The 22,346-nt window shown below is 40.0% G+C and overlaps 3 protein-coding genes across 9 annotated transcripts; 1 reads left to right on the top strand and 2 right to left on the bottom strand.

Annotated features, from left to right (window-relative positions):
• Positions 1-3,609: 3,609 nt before the first annotated feature.
• Positions 3,610-8,549, bottom strand: LOC102715471 (ATP-dependent Clp protease proteolytic subunit 6, chloroplastic). Of its 2 annotated transcripts, none has more exons than XM_015835735.2 (10): positions 8,517-8,549; positions 8,127-8,237; positions 7,997-8,031; positions 6,179-6,272; positions 5,850-6,054; positions 5,625-5,690; positions 4,521-4,661; positions 4,354-4,407; positions 4,121-4,213; positions 3,610-4,027 (listed from the first exon to the last, which is right to left on the bottom strand). In XM_015835735.2, the coding sequence occupies exons 2-10, from the start codon at positions 8,192-8,194 to the stop codon at positions 3,980-3,982; spliced, it is 804 nt and encodes a 267-aa protein (XP_015691221.1). In that variant the 5' UTR covers positions 8,195-8,237; positions 8,517-8,549; the 3' UTR covers positions 3,610-3,979. The 2 variants fall into 2 exon arrangements, with proteins under 2 accessions (XP_015691221.1, XP_006651496.2); XM_006651433.3 differs by having other exon boundaries at positions 6,179-6,248; positions 8,517-8,548.
• Positions 8,550-13,287: 4,738 nt separating this feature from the next.
• On the top strand, positions 13,288-14,115 carry LOC102715195. Its single transcript, XM_040522419.1, has one exon. It carries the CDS (start codon positions 13,461-13,463, stop codon positions 13,926-13,928), a length of 468 nt encoding a protein of 155 aa, XP_040378353.1. The 5' UTR covers positions 13,288-13,460; the 3' UTR covers positions 13,929-14,115.
• Positions 14,116-16,093: 1,978 nt separating this feature from the next.
• LOC102719750 (nuclear transcription factor Y subunit A-3-like) lies at positions 16,094-21,590 on the bottom strand. Of its 6 annotated transcripts, XM_015835761.1 has the most exons (9): positions 21,420-21,590; positions 21,151-21,227; positions 20,878-21,016; positions 19,642-19,745; positions 19,398-19,551; positions 17,813-17,943; positions 17,660-17,734; positions 17,236-17,403; positions 16,094-16,857 (listed from the first exon to the last, which is right to left on the bottom strand). In XM_015835761.1, the coding sequence occupies exons 4-9, from the start codon at positions 19,702-19,704 to the stop codon at positions 16,504-16,506; spliced, it is 945 nt and encodes a 314-aa protein (XP_015691247.1). In that variant the 5' UTR covers positions 19,705-19,745; positions 20,878-21,016; positions 21,151-21,227; positions 21,420-21,590; the 3' UTR covers positions 16,094-16,503. The 6 variants fall into 6 exon arrangements, with proteins under 6 accessions (XP_015691247.1, XP_015691248.1, XP_006650188.1 ...); XM_015835762.1 differs by lacking the exon at positions 20,878-21,016; XM_006650125.2 differs by lacking the exons at positions 20,878-21,016; positions 21,151-21,227 and having other exon boundaries at positions 19,642-19,748.
• Between the last annotated feature and the right edge of the window lie 756 nt (positions 21,591-22,346).

The raw sequence follows: 22,346 nt of genomic DNA, 5'->3' as shown, positions 1-22,346 counted from the left end.
AAGTTTTATTAGGGAGGCTAAGGGGGCTTCGATGACGTAGATCTAGTGGGGGCCGGTGGTAAATCCGCCTATGCATGTAGGGGCAGGAGGCCTCCAATGTCACGCCCCCTACTTGGTGATGATGTAATTAAAGGCACGGGGGACTAAGCCACCTTTGCAGCCTTTGCTCTAGGTGTCGCAGTCGACGAGCTCTTGCTCCAACATGTCGACCAGGCCTCGGTTTTCCCTGGCCCCTTGGATGGCGTAATGGCTCTCTAGCGCCCCCAACACGGTGAATGCTCAGCACGAGCCGCAGTTGTCCTGGTACTTGATTGGACTGAGGCACGGGCCTATGCTGCAGCTCTTGGTGCGCTAGTTGATGGAGACGGGCAGAGTGAGGGACCCGTCACCGCCGCACCGATCATGGGCAGAGTACGCTGAGCTCGAGCATCGGACTTCAGCATGTCGCATGTGTAGTACTGTTTAAACTCGTCATCGGTGAGATCGGCCAAGCCATTCAGCCCTGACGCCTGGCCTGCTACTATCGCACGGAGATGAACGTGCCGCGCTGATTGATTCAAGAAGGAGAATTGGCAGAGCTTGTTGATGAGGTGGCGCGTCACGTTGTAACGCGTGCCCCATCGATCGTAGAGCCGCCACATGGATTCATCGAAGTTGAGGTCCTCGTCGGTGAACTTAGACGTCGGCGGCCGCCGACTCTAGCAGTGCCAAGTGCGCCAAAAGCGACGAGCTTCACCATGGCGTCTCGCTTTGCTTTGCTCTGCTTAGTCTCTCTGCTCTGCCGCCTCTCGCTACTAGCTCTCTCTGTCTCTCAATGTCGTGGCCCATGGGAGCGCGCGCTTCTTCAAACAGTCTCGGTCCCTTTTATCCTGCCCAAGCGAGCTGGGGCTGGCGGCAGCGCCGGGCATGGAGACCGACTCAGGCCATGACGCGCTACATAGTGTAGGCAGTGGTGGATCTAGAGAAAACATTAGGAGAGGCTGGACGAAAGAGAACTACTTCCAGCTTTTTCTTCTCTTCAGTAATACCAAAAATTTTGTTGGAAAGACTAAGGGGTACTTCAATGGCATAGATCGGGTAGGAGGCTGAAGCCCCTAGCCCCGGTGATAAATCCATCCCTGCGTGCAACTTTTTTTGTCGCATAAATACATCAGCATGCTATTTTACCTGGGTCCATGAAGGGGGCAGATTATCTTTTCAATTCCGGATTCTTTGCACGTGGTTTTCGGGACCGTCAAATCGGTTTCACGGGCTTGGCCCGTTCTTTTCATTTTACGTGGGCAGTAATTAGGGTTTAGTAGGGATGACAACGGGTTGGGTTTGGTGCGGGTAGAGCAATTACCCGCCTGCCAATTTAAAGGTTGCGGGTAGAATTTTCTACACATACCCTTACCCATGGATAAAATATAATACCCGTACCCGTCGAGTACCGGGCGGGTACTCGTCGGGTCTATCATTTCACATATCAAAAGCATATCAAAATAACAATTTCAACATATACAACAAAGTAAACATACCGACCATAATACAATATTGCATCACACATAAAAAGTTCAACAAATACAACACATATTGCTCATAATAAAATATTACAGCAAATACAACAAACTAATCATAGCAATAATAATAGCACATAGCACATTATCTGATGTTCAGATTCAACCATTCAATATTGCATCACACATCAAAAGTTCAAGACATAGATCACATCAAAATTTTTAGCTAAAAAAAGTACATCACAAATACTATTACATGACTAACATAATAAGGTTTAGCCAAAATTCAATATGCGGGCTACGTTCGGGTACCCGACGGGTTACGAGCGGGTGGAAAAAAACTATCCATATCTATACCCATGTTGATTTGGGTTGGGTACGGGTACTATACACGGGTAAAAATTTGTACCTGTACTCGTTTCCGTCGGGTCGGGTACCCGGTACCCGTACCCAAATTGTTTATAAAAAATGCTTTAAAAATTCAAATTAATTAATTTTTCTATTTTTTATAGTTAATAAAGAATGGAAGGACATGGAGATGGTGGTTTTTTTGGAAGTCACCTATTGCGTTTTGAACGGTCACAATTCTAAGGCCCTGCCTTAGTAGAGGTGGGAGGACATGGAGATGGTGGTTTTTTTTTTGGAAGTCATCTATTGCGTTTTGAACAGCCACAATTCTAAGGCCCCGTTTAGTTCGAAAAAACTTTTTTTAAAAACATCACATCGAATCTTTGAACACCTAAATAAAATATTAAATATACATAAACATTAAAATTAATTACATAGTTATGGAGGAAATTGTGAGACGAATCTTTTGAGCGCTTAATTAGTACATGATTAGCCATACGTGCTACGGTAACCTAGATATACTAATGACGGATTAATTAGACTCAGAAGATTCGCCTCGCGGTTTCTAAGCGAAATCTAAAATTTATTTATAATTAAGCTATATTTAATATTTTAAATATGTGATCATATACGTCAATATGATCTCTCAAATTATTTTCCCAACTGAACGCAAACTAATTCCCCCTTTCTCTCTACGACGATCACAAGATTCCTCTTCTTCTCCCGCAATTTTTATTTCTTCGTCGATTCATCCACAGAGCAAGTATTTGAAGTTGGTCCAACATCATCTGGTCATTGCGGTGAGTTTTTACTCAAAAGCGGTCTCTCCTTCACTTTTTTCTAGATTTTTCATGAATCACTTGTTTCTCTAACTCCAATGATTTTGTGGCTTCATCGTTTCCTTTGAAGGTTTCAATCAGGATCAATTTAGAGTCTCTTATACTAGTTGTATCTATAAAAATTACTCCTTCCATATTTTTATGTATGACACCGTTAACTTTTAGGATTACGTTTGATCATTCGTCTTATTTAAAATTTATATTCAAATATGCAAAATTATAATACATACTTAAAGTTCCTATAATAATAAATCATATTATAACAAAATAATTAATAATTATATAATTTTTTTAAATAAGACAAATAGTCAAACGTGAACCTAAAAGTCAACGGTGTCATATAAAAAAATATGGAAGGAGTATATACTAAGGGTCCCTTTGAATCACTGGAATGGAAAAACAGAGGAATAGGAAAAACATATAATTCTGATAGGAATGTAAGTGTAAAACAGAGGATTGCAAAACACAGGAAAAACATAGAAATGATCATTTGATTGGACCACAAGAAAAACATAGGAATTTGAGGAGAGATAAAGACTCATAGGATTTTTTCTATGAGGTTCTACCTTTTGTTATATTTCTTCTAAAATTTACATAGAAAGAGACATTTCACGGAAATTTCATAGGGTTCATTCTTCTGATTCAAAGGATTTTGTTGGAAAAATTCCTATAGGAATAAAATCCTCTAAAATTCCTATAAATTTCCTGGCCTAAAACAATTTATTAGAAAAGTTGGTATATATACACACACACAAAAGTTGCACAAGTCTGGAATCAGCATATTGGTAAAATATACAAAGATCATGTCATTAGGGGTGAAAACGACAAAAAGTTCACGAACATACCAAGTTACATACAAGTTTAGTTTTCCTAATTTCTGTTTGCATCATAGTGAAATAACCACAAAATAGTTAAATTCATAAATATGAAAAATCCACGCCCATAACGAAACCATATATGTAAAAATGATATCGTTTCCAACCACTTTCGATCGTTTTCATCCCTACGTCTCATCATCGGTGTCCTACCCTAAACATTATCATGCCCAATGTAATGGGACCATAAACTGGTGAGGTCCAAAAACTGCAGATCCAAAAAAGAAATGCGGAAACCACACTCAACGCAGGGATCAAACTGCGGCTGCTCAAATGAACGATGATCTATATTCAAAGCTCACAGATCCAGATGTCATTGAAGGCTTTGAACTAGTTGGACTGCGAAATTCTCAGTTTCAGCTTCACTTTCCAGAGTCCTTGTAGCAGCCTCTGCTAATAAAAATGTAGCTAGGTGTGTTCATTAGTATCTTGTTTCCAGCAGGGCATCAAGTAGTCCAAAGTCCATGGCCTAGGGAAAAAAATAAGGGGAAAAGTAAGTCGTGATTCAACATGGCAAATGATGCTTTACTTTTTGCAGATGCACTTAGGAGATTAAACTTACTTCAGATGAAGACATGAAACGATCCCTCTCTGTCCACTGTTGCACCATGTCCAAGGATTGCCCGGTGAAAGCAGCAAACATCTTATCAACTTTCTGCATCCATATTTGTTTAGAGACGCTTTAATCGCTTAGAGACCAGAATTAGGAGATTAATTCCTTAGACTCATCAAACATCTGATTAAAATGTATATTGAAGAAAATATAGAACATGTTGTCTATCATAAAACACTTACATCACGAGCATAAATGGTTTCCCCAACCTGTCGCCTCACCTCCTCCACATTACCCTGCAAATCATCCAACTGTTAGAATCAAAAACTAACTTCATACAATAAACACAAAAGCATGCAAGTTTTGTGCCTGGTGTAGCGACTCATATAAGAAAGCCCCCAAATCATACCTCTGATCCACCTTGAGGTTGATGAATCATGACTCTAGCATTTGGCATAGCATAGCGCATTCCCTTCTCACCGCCAGCAAGTATAATTGCTGCTTGGCTAGCAACAACACCAAAGCACACTGTCCCAACTTTGGGCTTGATCTGCAATAAATGGTTGATGTGTTAGCACAGAACAAGAAAGTGAGACTAATAACTTGAGATTTGTTTATTGGTACACAATATTACAGGTACAAGTATTTGTTTCAGAAAATGTAAAAACTGGCATATAACAAGAAAAAAATAAGGTCAGATCTAATAACTAAAGTGAACCTTCGAAACATACAAATCAAATGCATTGGAACAACATAGCTATATCAGCGTTTAAGTTTGGGCCCTCTTGACAAAATTTCATAAAAGAGCCATCACTCTCTATCGGTAAGGCAAAGCATGTGTTTCTCAAAATAAATGGACACTTAAGCCATTATACAAAGCTCTTCTGGCAAGGTAAATGACATTATTATATACCCCTAAATTCTTTAATAAATTACGTTGGTTAGTTCATTTTGAACCACTCAATGTCATTTGAAAGAAAACATAGTACTAGACAAGAGAACATATTTATATCTACACAAATAAAATATGATTGCAATCTTAGTAATTATATAGGGAGTAGTTGACAGTGGTTAGTGACAACTGAACAAGCACAACCAGAGGCCCTATTTTACAACTGCTGCAAACAACACCATTGATATAAGTTTTTTTTTTTTTGCAATCTTAGTAAATGCTCAGGTCTAGTATGTATTAAAATACCAGTATAAGAATATAACTGCTGCAAACAACACCATTGATATAAGAATTTTTTTTTGCATAAATTACACTAGGCTTTCCTGTTAATGCTAAAGTTGTGCTATAGTTCAGATGTAAGTTCACTAGCTAAGGCGCATGAATAGTACTGGAGATACAGAATGTTGACCTGCATCTACAATGGGATCTGGTCCAACAATGTAAAAAGTAAATTGGGTGGAAGAACAACTCATACAATACATAAACAAGAAAAAATACATGTGAACATAATCACCAAATGCATGGAGAAGATAGAAAAGCAGCTCAACATAGATAACTTACCCAGGACATGCAATCATATATTGCTAAGATGGAATAGAGACTTCCGCCTGGGCAGTTGAGGTAGATCTGGCAAAACAGGAGTATAATTTTGAATTACACAAAAGGAGGTAGATATATGAGATATAGAGCCACGATACCCGCTGCAGAGTGTACTAGGTAAAATGTTATGAGTTGAACTCTGGAGGTATATCTCAGATCTGTTTTAGCACAAAAATTATCACTAACCAGAATATCAGCCTCTTCATCAACAGTAGCGAGTGTGACGAGCTGTGATATTACACGCTGTGCCACCTGTGAGTTAATGTATTGACCAATGAAGATTATACGGTTTCCCAGCAATACAGTTGCCAGATCAAGAGCACCAGCAGGAGTCATGATGGCAGGCATTAAAGGTGGATTTTCATTCTCTGATGCTACAATTGTATTTTGCCTGTGGGAAAAAAAAGTTTGCAATGTTATGGATGAATAAAATAGGTTCAAATACACAGCATAATTAAACCTAGATGAATTGTTAGTGCAATAAAAATCAGGCATGGAAGTTTCAAATATATCACCTCAGAGAAGAATGGCAATGTATCCTGTCATCCAACCTTGAAGAAATACCTGGTGCTGCAAATTGCAATCCTATGTGTGGAAATTTGAGTAAGACTGCAATTCAGCACATTTGTAACAACATATTATGAGAAAAGACAGATGAACTAAACAGAAAGGGATCCAAAATTCACGTTTAAAGAAAAAATAGCATTCTCCATATTCGTCATTATGACATGCTGAGTTGTGCTAATACATCACACAGATGAACACGTTAACACAAATACAAGCGTGCAATACTGTTCAGTATTTTGCAAAAAAAAAAAAAGCACTCAACCAATTTCACGACCAGACCAAACTGAGGTGATATGTCTTATATTAGTGTTATCCTTGCGACACATTTTTTAGATAATGGATAAAAGAATCCAGCCTTGACTTCAAAGAAGCTACAACCACTTATTACAAAGTTTATAGATTCCTAACACGCATAAATTTGGCCCATACATATAGCTAAAAGTCCATCAAGCAAGAGAGGAACAACGAGGATCACTAGAGTAAAGCATTACTCAATTCTATTGCTAAATCTCCAGCCAAAGTGTCCAAACACTTGCATAGTCAAAATCTCCACCTTCTGACACGCAATAGAGATAATTTCTTTGTTCTCTAAATCCTTGCGACACATACTCCATTGTTTGTGCATATCCATTATTGCAAAAAATTGCACCATTCAGGCATTCATGATGCGTACCTTAGATAATCCCAGTACTCTAGTCTCTAGTTTGACAAACTCTCGTATAATACCTGACAATGAAATTCTCTCATTGTGGTACCTGCCAATGGAGACCCTAATCTAAATAGGCACAGAGCAAGACAACTAGGATCCAAATAGGTAGGGAGAAAGATAACTGGGAAGTGATGGTCATGAGACAGACTATTAAACCATTTAGTTGCTAAATGGAAAAGGATCTGGTCCAAAGGCAGAATGTGCTATAATATGAGGAGGCAGAGGCGTCACCAGTATGTGCCTTTTCCCTAGTGCCACACACAAACCATTTCTCCTCCATGATCTCCCAAAACCAATCAACGAGAGTCAAGAGCACATAGCTAGCTTCAAAGTTAGAACTGGATCAGTTCATGACTTATTGATCCAGCTGGTTCCTGGGCTGATCCGCTCCACAATCTACGACACCAATAACTACACTAGTAGCAGAAGAGGCTGGCAATCAATTCCTCCATGTAGATCAGCATCATATGTTATCCCAAGAAACATCCATGGGGCAGATAAGCCCAGAATCCAGCTAGATCAGCTCTAAGTTACAAACCAATGTAGTTCTATCCTAAATCTGTTCTCATCGATTCGTATCAGGAGATCATGTAGAGTAGATTTTGTGCGGAACTAACCACCAGGAATCAGGGTTGCCTCCTTATTTCATAGGAAATTTTGGATTGAACCAGACCCTTTAATATTAATCACTCAATCAAAGGCATATTTATAAAAATTTCTTATGGCACCCTAACTACTTTGACCGTCCATTATTTTCTACAAACTAGTGAGTTAATTGTGCAACATATCCATCAATCACACAAAATGGTGTAACACTGACCACCTTGGCAATGAAAGCCCCCATAGTCGAGCAATCAACGGCTTAAACAAGAACTACACCATGTTGTCATGTCCTAATATGTGCAAGACCACCTGCAACATCTTACTAAAAGCTATACCAAATCAACGATCAAATCCCAAACAAGGTTTGGCTACAGGACCAACCCAAGGGGAAAGGTTAAAATTCACGAAATGTTCCTTTCATGCTTTGCTAAGGGGAAAGGTTAAAAGGCATCACCTTGGAGACGCACGCATGATTTGGCTTCCCCCCGCCTACAGAAAGAAGCAAGACCGAGGGGTGAGGGCAAGAACGGTGCGCGGGTAAGAAGGGGGGGGTGCGTGCAGAGGTGGGGGTTCTGTGGTCTCACCTGCGGGAGAGGAGGCCGGTGGGAGACGCGCGGACGGCGAGCGGGGTGGAGATGGCCATGGGCGGCATTGGAGGCGGAGGTGGAGGTGGCTGGCTGGTCGAGGGCGACGAGCTGGATGGAGATGAGGGAGTAGATAGTGAGTGCTACTATCACGTACGTTGGATCTAAATCTAACGGTTCTAGTGTAAGTATGCAGGGTTCTACTTCTAATCAAGTGCCAGTGAAAAAAGAAATATCATAAATGCTAGAAAACTATACTGTTTAAATGGGAGAATTTTTTTAAAAAGTATATAATTTAAATGAAAAATTGTGCAAATAAGGTTGGATATCGAAAATAGCAATAATAAAGCACAATCAATTTGGGTCGGATAGATAGGAATATGTCGATACCTGTTTGTTTGATATGGAGTTTATCCACATGGTGCAGTTTGACATGAGCCTCCACTTCCGGGGAGGGAGTCTACTGTACTGTTTGATAGGACCTCGTCGTTCGTTTTTCGATACGGCTCTGTCGATCACACAAGGTTCGTTGGTGCTTTATTTTCATAATTTTTCTCACCCAATGTATATTGTTGTAATCTTTTATTGAAAAAGTATTATTTTTTTTAAAAAAAATCTCAAAACGGATAGACTGTTACGTAGGTTTCAAATTTGATTCACATATGTATCTGAACTGATACCTAGTTATTAGACCATATATGGTAGGTACATTCTCCATTTTAAAATATAAATATTTGTGTACTATAGTGTAAGTTTTTTATCGGTTCTCTTATTCCAATCATTTTTATACCGATTCTCATTATTCTAATAGTTCAGAGCTAATCATATAATTGGAAGGGGATTCCAATCGATTCAAAAATTAACCATGGTAGTACCTAGAAAAAATTGATCTCTTCTTAGTCTTTTCTTTAAAAAAAATATAGAATGCTCATATCTAAAAATGAAGGTAGCACATATTTTCCAACATCATCAAGATTAAGAAAAAAGTTACCTTAAGATGTTGCATCTAACCACTATAGAGGCATAAGAGGATTATTTGTTTTATTTTAACATTTGATTAAAAGCAAGTAATCCAATATTTAATTCTCGATCCATTCTCCTACTCCATCCCCAATCATATGGGTATGTAGCCCCTGTGTACCCCTATTCGAAGCATGGATTAATTACTAGTAAACTAAAAGTAACCCAATCATTTCATGTTTAATCTACTATAACAATATATAATTAAAAACTGAAGCTTTACCCATATACGTTTCATTACATAAGGGAGTGATCTTCCATGCAGTGATATAAAAGTGAAGGCAGAAATAACTATGATAAAATTTATAAATTAACTTTAAATTTAAGGTTATAAATTTAAATTTAGCTTATAAGCACAAGGGAAAGCGAAAAGATAATCCCGTAAAAATTTTCATATTAACAAGGTTAAGTAAACTTTATTGCTTTTCTTATTACAGTTAACTAGTTAGCATTAAGCATTAAATGGCAATAAATAACTCTTACCATCCATGACCTCCTGGATCAAATTGCAAAGGATGATTCTTCGGTGTACCTTAAGGAAATCCTAAAACTAAAGTAGTACAAAAATCATGCTATTGGTTAACCATTTGGTGAAAATACACTCCCTCTATTTCAAAATACAACCTTATTTTATTTTGTTAGATAGGATTTCGACCAAAGAGTAATATATTAATATATCACTAATATATCATAAAAGTACAGATATAGAAAATTATTTTCCAATACAAATATGACAACATCAATTTTAAGTCATACAAATTTTATTATCGTAGAGTAATTATTGAATAACTTATATCTAAAAAATACACTATATATTTTTAAAGGGGCTATTGCATAACTGACTCTGTTTTGAAGCCTAACTACACATTTGATCTTATTTTTTTATTTTATAGATTTAACCATATTCCATATTCTTCAAAAACAAATGCATCGTTTGACTCTCTTACTGTGAGTTAGAGGTGGAAAAAAATAAATAAAAGGCCACACGAAATGACCAAAATGCCCTCGCTCTCAAAACCTATCTTCTATCTCTCTCTCTCTCTGACCAAGGAGGCAGGCGGGGTTTGCGGCGGTGAGCGGAGGGGGCGGTGGCCGGCGGGGGAAGCGGGCGCGCACGCGGCGAGGTGGCGGCGGCGGATCACGCGCGGTTGGGCGGCCGGGTCGCGCGCCGGCCAGTGGGCAGGCGGCAGCTCGCGCGCGCGCGGCGGGGCTGCGGGGGCCGGCTGGGGCAGCGCGCGCGCGGAGGGGTGGCGGCAGCGGCTCGCGCTCGTGGAGGGGCGGTGGCGGCCAGCGCGCGCGCTTGGGCGACGGGGCGGCGGCGAGGCTGTGGCGGTGGCTCGCGACGGCGGCACGCGCACGGGGCGGTGGCGGCGGCTCCCGGCGACGGCGCGCGCGGAGGCGGCAGCGCCCAGCGCGGCGGCTCACGACGACGGCGCGCGCGGGGCAGCGGCGGCTTACGGCGACAGCGCGCGCGGAGGCGGCAGCGCCCGGTGCGGCGGCTTGGGGTAACGACGTGTGCAGAGGCGGCAGCGGCCGCGGGCGGGCCGTCGCCGCTCTTGGTGATCCTGATGGTCACCTCCGCCACGTGCTCCCTCCTCTCGCGGTGGTCGTCCTCCGACGATGACGCCGCTGCCGCCTCATCCTCCCACTCGTCGCCGTCGGCCCATGACTCCACGGCGCGCTGCGACGCCCCGCAGTTTCCCATCCAGTTCCCGCGTCGCCGCTGCCGCCGCACGAGAGCTCCTTCCGATCTTGAATTCTTGATGCTAATTAAGCTTCGCTCTAGCTCGTGAGCTCATGCCTTGGTAAACGGCGACTATATGTAATGTAATCCAAATGGGTTTGGTAGTTCATTAAGTGTGAGAGGATCACGCCGGCGGTTATGATTCATTAAGTGTCAAAAATGTAATCCCAATGGGTTATGATTCATTAACGTTGTCCTAGAGTACAAATGGGTTATAATCCAAATGTAGATTTTAATGAATCATAACTTTGTCACAAGGGTCAAATGGTGCCAAATATGCCAGGAACATTTACAAAGTAGGGTCAAATATATAAGGGTAAAAATATCCTTTTATGTCTTATTTTACATCGTTACTCTCACTTAACAGACTAGAGTTAGCCGAGCTGAAAACTGGGGTCAAATATGCAAAGTGAAAAAATAGGATTAAATATGTAATTAGGCTTCAAAATAGGATTAGTTATGCAATAGCCCTATTTTTAAATTGAGAAACATTACAGTATGGGACAATTGCATATCCGATCCTACTTTGAAGCTAATTATGGATCTGACATTTCTTTTTTCAACTTTGTAAATTTGGTCCTCTTTTTAAAAGCGAACTAGCCGTCTGATCTTGGTTGATGCATGTCGTTAGGGTTTAGGGTAAATAAATTAAAAATAAATTTAAAATATAAATGGACTATTCTGCCCCTCAAGTCATATTTTCCATGTCTCTCTCAACTCACTGTCTCAATCTTAGATCTGAGGGAGGAGGCGGCTCCGAGCGAGCCTGTGGGCGGAGGCTGCGCCAAGCGAGCCCGAGGGAGGAGCAGCGCCGAGCTAGGCCGGTGGTGTCATTGGGCAGTGGGCGGCTGGGCGACGGCGGGTAGTGGTGGCAGCGCTGTGGGGGGAGCCGACGCGCGGGGGGAGACGGTGCGTGGGGTAGCCGCCGGCGGCGGCGGGTAGTGGAGGCGGCGCTGTGGGGGGAGGCGGCACTGGCGGCAGTGGGGGAGACGACGCCGGCCACATCGGGTAGGGACGAGGCGGCGCCAGCGGTGGCCGGCCCAGCCACAGCGGGCAGTGAGGGAGAAGGCAGCGTTGGCGGTGGTCGGCTGTGGGGGAGAAGGCGGTGAAGACCCGATCTGCTCCCAACTCACTGTCTCAACTTTCAAATTTTATTAAAAATTTAATATTAACCCTAAATTTAATATTAAAAATTTAAAGTTTAGCTTAACCCTAAGACTAACAGAACGATGTACATCGAACCAAACTACCACATTGGAGATTTAAGACTGCACGAGGACCACGAATTAATTAAGGGGAAAAGGTTATACATCCTACAGTATAACTCTGGATGGAGTGAGTACGGTCAAAAATCAACTGAGCATAGTAGCATTGCTGTGTTCTTTGGATATCATATTATTTCTTGTTTTTTATGCATACGTTTTAAACTTTTATTTTTTATAAAAAATTTCTATAGGATGTTTATCATCTAACCTTTTAGAATAAAATTTTAATTTTATAACAGTTAATTTTATTATTTATATTATTAAATAGCTATAAAAACTCGGAAAATGATTCGTCGTTCATTGTCCGTAAAAACACGGTCTATATTCGGCCAATATCCAATGGTTCCTAACCAAGGTGAAAGGGCCCCTCGAAACGTAATTATTTACTACGAGAATCCCGTGAAATCCTCACGATCAAACATAAATTGCCGTGAGTGGACAGAGCGCAACAAGAAAAAAGCAAACCATGTGCGCAATTTGGTAGCTGAAGCCAAGGCCAAGGCCAAGCCGCTGATTGAGAAAGAAAAACAGCATATATTGACAGTGATCGCACAGAGGCAAAACGACATATTTTGAAAAAAATGATTTATAAATAAAATTTTTATGTATGTATTTTTTATGATTAAAATACAACGTTAAAATATATTTTGATTAGAAAACTCTAAAATTAATTCTAAATTTAAAATATAAAATATAAAATTTAGCTATGCAATCTAATTATAAACGAAAAAGTGCAATCTAAGGGGTTGTTTAGATGATGCTAAACTTTTTATCCCCATGTCACATCGGATGTTTGGACACTAATTTGAAGTATTAAATATAGACTATTAATAAAACCCATCCATAATTTTAGACTAATTCACAAAATCTAATGAGCCTAATTAATATATGATTAGTCTATGTGATGCTACAATAAATATTTTCTAATTATGAATTAATTAGGCTTAAAAATTTATCTCGTGGATTAGCTCTCATTTATGAAATTAGTTTTTTTAATTAAACTATATTTAATACTTCTAATTAATATCAAATATCCCATGCGGGTAGGGGCTGGTCACATCCCATGCGGGTAGGGGCTGGTCACAGAAACAAACACGCGTGAGTATAAACGAAAAGAAAGGATGAAACGGCCCATCGTTTTGTTTGTTTATTCGTCCTAATCTCGCCGTACGAAAATATCTCCCTCCCCCCCGTCACTACTACAAATCTACTAATCACACTACTCGCAGCAGCAGATCAGCACCAGCACTCCAACAGCAAACGAGACCCAAAACCAAGCGGATCAGCAGGCGGCGGCGGATCAGGATGAGCGTGGTGATCCTGGACGGGTCCACGGTGCGGGGCTTCGTGGCGGACGACGACGCCTTCGCCCGCAGCGTCGACGCGCGCTTCGCGGCGCTCGACGCCAACGGGGACGGCGTGCTGTCCCGCGCCGAGCTCCGCCGCGCCCTCGAGTCCTTCCGCCTCCTCGACGGCGCCGGCTTCGGCTGCGCCGAGCCGGCGCCGCTCCCCGCCGAGGTCTCCGCGCTCTACGACTCCGTCTTCGAGCAGTTCGACGCCGATCACAGCGGCGCCGTCGACCGCGCCGAGTTCCGCGCCGAGATGCGCCGCATCATGCTCGCCGTCGCCGACGGCCTCGGCTCCCAGCCGCTCCAGGTCGCCGTCGACGACGAGGGCGGGAGCTTCCTCCTCGAGGCGGCCGAGCACGAGGCCGCCGCCATCGCCGCCAAGATCGAGGCCCACCGCGCCGCCGAGGCCGAGGCCAACAAGTGACGTCACCCTCGCCACATCGGTTTTTTTTTTAGCGCTCATCTTGTACAGTACCGTGTGAGTGGCGCAGTGTGTATGGTGGTGTACGTGTACGCATCACAGGTATCAGACAGAGCAAAGCGTATCAAACTGGAGTACTGCTCCCCTCTACTTGAATGGTAATAAAAAGATTTTCAATCTCGTGTAAAAAGCCGTCGTTTTATTTGTCGTTATGGTCTCTCTTTTTTTTCGTGTGTCGTTTATACTTACTCCCTCCTATTCATAACGTAAAATATTTGATATTTTTTTTTCAATCATTTATCTTATTTAAAAATTATAAAAATATTATTTATTTTGCTTGTGACTTACTTTATTAAAAAATCTTAAGCACGACTTGTCACTTTTTATATTTATACTAAATTTTTGAATAAGATGAATGGTCAAACGTTGCAACTAAAAAATTAAACATCTTACGTTATGAAACGAAGACAGAAGAATTTAAATTTTAAAATCAAATAGAGTTAATTTTGAAGATTTTTAATCATAGTTCATTTTATAGTATTTACTTTTATTGATTTATCTATATATTTTTTTAAAATTGCTAATAAATAGTTTTTCTTCTACTAATTTAAAAAAACGGTGTCAATAATACTTAATTTGAACACCTATAATACTATTGGAATGAAGTTAATAATATATTAAAACAGAGTAGTGAGTGTGTATTTTTCTAGACTATTGAATAATTATTGACAGTTGCTTAGAGAAATGAATAAAAATATTTTGGGTTATAAACATCGTAAACATCTAGTAAACAATTTTAACGTACAGACTCTTTTGTAGTTTAAAAATCGTGGTATACGTGGTCCATATGCCTTAAGCCTATATAGGGATCTTTGAAACGCAAGACAAAAAAAGAGGAATAGAAAATACTAAATTTTGGTATATGTGTAAGTATTTAAACAGAGGATCCTAAGGAAAATGTTGTACAATACTAAATTTTGGTATATGTGTACGTACGATATATTTACGATTCAGCCACCGTTGCTGCCTATTGTTGCGTTTGTGCGTATGTACGATCGTCGTACGCACAGTGTTGCTCGGATCCTAACACATCAGGAAACCAATCCTAACACATAAGAAAACAAAAATGTTAGTTGGATTGGACCGCGGAAAAAAAATATAGGAACGAAACAAAAAAAGTTTAAGATGGACTTATTGCTAACATTTTTTTATAAAAAAACTGCGTGTACTGTGTCATTTCTAAGGAATCTCGTAGGATTTGGAAATAGATGCCCTAATCCTTTTCTCAAAGGGCCATTTCGAAAATATTCCTAGATAATTTAAAGCCCAAGGAATTATTAAAAAAAATGTCTGATTTAGAGAATTGTAAATTGCACCCTCATTTTTTCGCTTTTGTTTATACTTATAAGCCAAAATTTAAATTTTTAATCTTAAATTTGATATTGATTTTAGGTTATTTTATTGTAGCTTATTTTTTAGTCTTGGCTATTAGATTGCTAAGAACATGTATTTAAAATTTTTATTCGTAGATTATCATCTTACAAAAAAAGCCAAACAAATCACTCGTCCACTATCTGTGGGCACTAAAGTTGGAGGATTCGTCAAGCAAAACAGGATTCCCATTTCCCAGTTTTGCAATTTTGTTTCCTTTCACTGGATTTCACTCCAGTTGTTCACAGATGACGACAGGGTCACAACTCATGGAATAGGCATCTACCATCTTGCATTATCCTTGGAAGTATTGGTCCCTCCTGTTGCATATGGAACTAATTCTAGGTTTATGCAAGGAATGTAAATATTGTTCAAACTACAACGAGAACCTTTTTTTTAAAAAAAAAAGTAATTGTTTTAGAGGAATACTGTAAGCTCAAGTGAGAGGGCAAAAATTGAAAAAGTGGCTACAAGTTCCAGAAAAACATACAATCATGAAGAGTTCACAAGGCGGAAAAAGATTATGACAAAAACAACAAAAAGATAGCTTAGATAAACCAGAAATCCCAGGATTTGTAATTGTCACGATACACGTATTGAAGCGGTTATAAATAGTAAATAAGAAACTCCGAGAAATTTTATGCGAATTTGACCAGAAACATGCTATCTGGGCCACCCTGACCAGATCAGAAGAAAAAACATTAACAGAAGCAATGCAGATAACACAGCAGCCTAGTTTTTAAAATCAATTTACAAGCAGGTTCTATAAAACTATGATTGATTGCATGAAGCAAGGTTCTATAAACCATGATTGATTACACAAGTTAAGGATTTTTAAGATCAGACTTGGAGGTAGGCATACATCAAAAGCATCCTGCAATTGGTATATCAGGAGCTTCAGAATTTTTGTGCTCAAAACATATCAATTATCCATAGCTCGACACCTCGACAGTTCTTTCAGTTACAACTTACAATAAAACAAACTTGGGAGTTCGTCCGACACATATACAGTTGCATTACATATAAAATGAGAGCATATTATTATCAGATATATATACTTCATAAGCCAAGGATGAATTGCCACGGGCACACCGGAGCGCGCCAGTGAGGGTACCAGCACCATCCGCCTCCCGCAATCCTGAGGTTTTCACCTCATGATGGGGACATGGTGGTTCTGGTTCATGGTGGGGCGATGATCAGCGGATGAGAAGCTGATGTGCTCTTGGTGATGAGCCAGCATGCTGCCCCCAAACGAGATGCTGGAGATCTCGGAGCCTGTCGGTGTCGAAGGCGAGCGGGACGTGCTGTTCTCTGGGCATAGATTCTTGCCAAGAATCATCGCACCGCCGCTGGTTCTACCTCCACCTGTTGTAGCCTGAGGTGACACCGGTGGTGGATTCTGCTGCTGCAGTTCCAGCAGCTCCTTTTTGGTAAGGAACCGACCTCCTGAACCACGGGCTCGCTTCATAGCATGACGGTGTCGTGATTCATGAAGGTAAGGCTGGGAATAGAATGGCATCACAATCAATGTAATCTGGAGAAGTGTAGTTACAGTCTTAAGCAGGCGTGCATGTAGGAAACAAATGCAACCAAACAAGGAATAGACAGGATTGGCAACCAAAAATGAAAGAACACTAATTCTGTCTCATTACAGAAAATTTAACTGCCTCTATTGATGTTTGCTGGTAAGGGAATATTATATGCATAAAAAGTACATCCGACAACAATAAAAATGACTAGTCAATGAATAGTACTAGGATGACTGAATCATCTAAACATGATTATATGAGACGGTTGACAAAGTTTGTAGAGATTGCCAGGACAATGATTAGTCGCGCTAGAGATCGCTAGGAGCAAATATGAAATGCTTCAGCCATACCTTCCGACCTTTCACCATCTTATTTTGGGCCTCCAATTTTGCACGTGTTTGCCTTCTTCTAAGGATCGCATGGTATTGCTTTGCATTGACAAATATTGGTTCTTCTGCAGAAGGAACAACAGGCAATGGCATCCTAGAGTTTGCAGCACCACTAATTTGAGGATGAACCTGTTTGATAACACACAGGAGGTTTAGTGCCGCAACACATATTTGTGGGTTTATCTTGCCTATATATTCTTCAGCATCATCCTCACCAAATGGCATTATTATATGAAAACCTAAATTTGCAGCAGTCTTCTAACAAATTGGTGAGAACTATTTGGACAGCTTTTATTTCCATTTGAAAGCATTTCTTGCTGCTGTTTGGATAAATGACAAAGCAAAATACAACAAAAAGAGGCCAAGAAGTACTTGTCTAACATACAAATGCGTGTGAAGTGTATCCTGTTAAGACTCCACCATAATATGGATCGGTACCATATGGATAAGAAACACATGCCTGGAAAAACAAGGACTGTTAAACTAAAGAACACAAGGTTCAAACACAGCAGTAGTACTAAAGATGATGTTAACTTACAAAAGGTTGGTTGTAATCAAACTTTGAAGGCGGAAAGGCAGCTTCTGTGTTCCCCAAGGACAATACTGACTTTGTGCCATGGTCCCCCTTCTCATAACTATCATTGTGGTTAATATCTGAGGGGACAAACACTGTCATACAATAAGTGATGTCAGCCACTTGTTCATCTTACAAACGGAAGTGATTTCTAATAAATCAAACAATTGAAATTGGAGTGCATGTGTCATTCTATAAGAAATAGCATAACCCAGAGTATTAAAGTCGATCACATAATGCGCCCTCTAATTATTATATTATAAAGTATTATGTAGCACTACAGATGCATAATTGATACAAACATGAAGAACACATGCAATTCCGAACACAGGGGAATGGACACAGTGATCTCACATATGCCAACCGGCATAAGAACATATTTTATTGATTCTGGATAACAAAGGTATCATATTTTTTAAAAATATTATAGAGTACAAACCTTATGCACCATAATAATTACGTTACCATATATTTGAAGCTTGACCATTTGAAGAACAATTTTTTTCTCTTTTGTGCTCTTCAGAGCAAAGATTGGTTATCTAAGCATAATGCTTACGATTGAGACAATCATTATTTGAAAGGCTAGCATGATTTATTTTTCACGTAATCCCCCACTTTAATATGCCCAGAGCCAGATCAATAAGAAGAAAACAGAAGTGCTCCTTTTCTGTGGGTACTAACACATCATTACATTCATATAATTGAATATGATTTAGGCCTGTGAATTTATATACCAAAACACCATCCTGGGCCCCTCAAATGGATATCATTGTCTGTTTGGATTTGATTTAGGATAAACTTTCCTGTAGTGTATTGTTTTGACTACATAATTTTGTAGCAGGTGTGACTATTAATTCCTATGGGATTCGGGTTAGAATAGATATGGACTAAAACTCTTATCTGCTTTCGTTAGTAAGTCAAAGTTACTACAGTTAAATTACCCTTAAGGCCTTAACAATATATTTAAGATCTACAATCTTTTAACAAAGTAACACAGGGGAGTAGGAATAATAGTTGAATGAGCATCATCCAAATGCAATATAGTTCTCGTGTTACAAACTGAAAATGGGTAACATAGTCACACACAAGAACATGTTCTGTGTTTTCTGCAGTTTTAGTCGATCTTCTGAGATTATATATGAATTTTTCTCACTGGCAAATAAATTTCAGACTGAAACAAAATTTAAGCTCATTTGAGCACCGTTGTGATAACTGCATTTTTTGTTCTCTCATAGACTTTTATCAGACTATTCTGCATTTACAGTTTATAATTCATTTGGTACCAAACTGAAATAATAGGAGCTAGGTGCCAAAAGAAACCATTTAGCTTCTTGAGAGTCAAATATGTATGTGTGTGTATCTCAACATATGTTGTATTAGATTGTACAGAGCCGTAACATAAGAATCAAAACGTTGGTTATGATCATGCCTCAACTATGTCAGGAAAATGAAACAGAAGATCACTAGTTCAAGCAAACCACCACAAAACTTTGATAGGGGAAGAATGAGGTTTATTGTGTAAATGATGTCATTGAAGAAAATGTAGTACCTGATTGTGCTGAGGTGTGTTGTCCATTGAGACTGCTGTCACTTGCTGCAGATGCTTCTTGGTGAGACTGCCCAGACTTTGTCGGTGAGGAGTCTCCGTCAGAGTTCCTATGAACTAGCTGCTTAATTGGGTAGCCATTCCCAGAGAGAAAATCCTATACAGACACGGAAGTCAATGAGTGAGTTCATTATCTTTTGTTCAACTGCTATGATCCAGTAGGCCAATTTGCGTAATTTGTACTTACATAGTTGGCCTTGCCCATGAACTGGACAGGATGATTCTCCATTTCTTGCGATAACATTATCATTATTAGAAGGCATTACTCAAGATCCACGAACATTTTCTGTCCTGCTATTTTTAAGTTCAGTTTAGGCATGATGACAAATTGACAACGGCACACAAAAGTAGCCAAGTTAACTGATAGTTATATTAACACCTTGAATTCGGTTTATCTACTATCCACATACAATGATTAGGGAGTAGGTTGAACAAACATCAAAACACAGCTGAATGAACCGTTAAAAATGATGAAGGCCAAAAATAAATCAAAGAACCAACGTACAGCCTCACCAATGTCATTAACAAACCCTGTCAACTTTATCATGGATTAATCTATCTGTGCAGTATACTTTCTCCAGGATGAGAAGTACCCTAGTCTTGAGTCCTAAGTGGCATCGTCTACCGGTCTAATCCAACCTAAAGAAAAAAAAGGTGTCCTCACTGCCAGCCGGTCAGTACCATACCAGTGTAGAACAGCAAGAGGTCACACAAAGTTAACCAAGAACAGAGTAGAGTGACATATAGGCTACATCAATGCTAATAATCAGTAGTATGTTCTATGACCGACAAGACGCTATATTTCTTCAGGAATACACTTTCAACCACAAAGTTCCTGTTAAGTTGAAAACTTAAAAGTATAATCAGTAATCACTTCAATGTACTATCTACTTCAACCGGCCCAAAATAAACAAGGGAAAATTGCAAGGTTGTCATTATAATTTTGCTAACCTATTACAAGATGGACATCTCCCTCCGTCCCAAATAAACAAACCTGAACTGGATGGACATATCCTAATATTACAAATCTGAACTGTCACATACTGTCTATTTTGGATCCGAGGGAGTAGTTATTACTTCTCTCATTATCTGTACTATCTTTGCCCATGGAAGATCCTACTCCATCATTCAAGTACTAAACAGGAAAAAAATCCTACTTTTGTACCGTACATCATCCAATTTAGGAGAACGCCCACTTTTGAGGGGGAAATAACAACTGAAATCCATCAGGAACTCGACTAGGATAACCTATTTATCATAAGACAGACAATCTTGCTCAATAAACTTCAAATAATGACACCAAATACCCGTACACCTAGCATCCACTTTTATCTTCCATTATTCTTCTGACAGCACATTAACGGAACTAAATCAGAAAAGTCAACTTAGAACCGTACAGGCCATCCAAAGTAAGAAGCTCTACCTCATTTCATCGGCAGAGAAGAGAGTACATCTCCCCAAGTAAAAAGCAGTAGAAACAGGAAAACCGTCTAGATTTTAACTTGAAATAACCCCAAATCTAGCAAAAGGTGAAGCCAAGACTCCCACTTTAGCCACACAGCCTAAAATTCCATGGACCTCCGGTCAGTCAAACCATCAGGCAGCAGCCTTAAATTCCTAAAAGGCCTTGTTGCTCTAAAACATAATCTGAGGCAAAGAACAACAGATACAGAGAGAGTAATAATCCAAGAACAACCTATGCATATAGCTTGATAGCTATGCTCCCCACCAATAATTTGCTGCAAAGGGGTCCCAAATCTCGCGGAGATCCAGCTGAAAGAACAAGTGGGAGGGAGACATGGGAGGAAAAAACATGAGCAAGCAAGAACTAAATCCACCCAAAGCTTCCGCCAAGAACATGAAACCCCATGACACCGGGAAACCACAGCCAGGAAAGAATCACAGAAAAAGAAACAAAATTTGGAAGTGAATTAAGTGGAAGAAGAAGAAGAATAGTAGTAGTACCTCTCTCTCTCTCCCCCTTCCCCAATCAAGAGTCAAGACTCCCTCTCTCTCTCTCTCTCTCTCGGAAAGATTGAGAGGGGCAAAGAAATGGTGGCACTAGTGCTGATGCATGATGAGGAGGAGGAGGCTCCTCTCTCTCCCCTTCTTGCCAAATATGCAGTCTATCTCTCTCTCCTCTCTCTAAACATGTTTAGGGGAGAAAAAGGAAAAAAGAAAAATAGGGATACGTCACACTCTCGCCACTACGGCACCATCATACACATCACCCACCACAAAAATTCTTAGGTGCACACAACATCATTATGCTCCATGGAGGAACCTAGAGCTGCACATAGAGTACTCTCACCGTATAAAACGTGTTGCATGAACGTTTGGAAGTTAGCCTACGGACAAATCCTGACTTGCCATTACCTTGAAAAATCCTTGCTCCATCCTAAAAAGCCACCTAGCATGGAATTTGGGACGGAGTGAGTAGAAAACAGAGCGATAATAATCAGCTCTCTTGTTTGTTTATTTTTTTCTCGTAAACCGCTGCCAAAATTTAAATGTGAAATTTTAATGTCTAAGTTGATTTAAGGGGTTTTTATTTTAGTTTATTTTTAAGCATTTGTTTTTATAAATCGTTCACTACCATAGATAATTTTGGGATTGTTTATCGGGGTTTACCGTAGATATGTGTAGCGTTGTGATATACGATAATGGTAGTACCATGGTTAAAAGTGCATCTGATCCCTAATCGAGTTTTGGATGATTAATGGCAATGCTAGTCAAGCATTTGTGCACTAATGAGTTTGTGATGCAGAGAAAAATTTTGGTTATCAACACGAATTGTTTGATCAAAGTGATCCTAGGCAGAGTTCGACATTGTTGAAGACTTTTTATTTTTGATTTTGAGTCATAGGAACTCCGTGCTATTAAGAGAGGACA

This window comes from Oryza brachyantha, chromosome 3, assembly GCF_000231095.2.
Source record: "Oryza brachyantha chromosome 3, ObraRS2, whole genome shotgun sequence".
NCBI lineage: Eukaryota > Viridiplantae > Streptophyta > Magnoliopsida > Poales > Poaceae > Oryza > Oryza brachyantha.
This window is presented reverse-complemented; position numbering and strand designations above follow the sequence as displayed.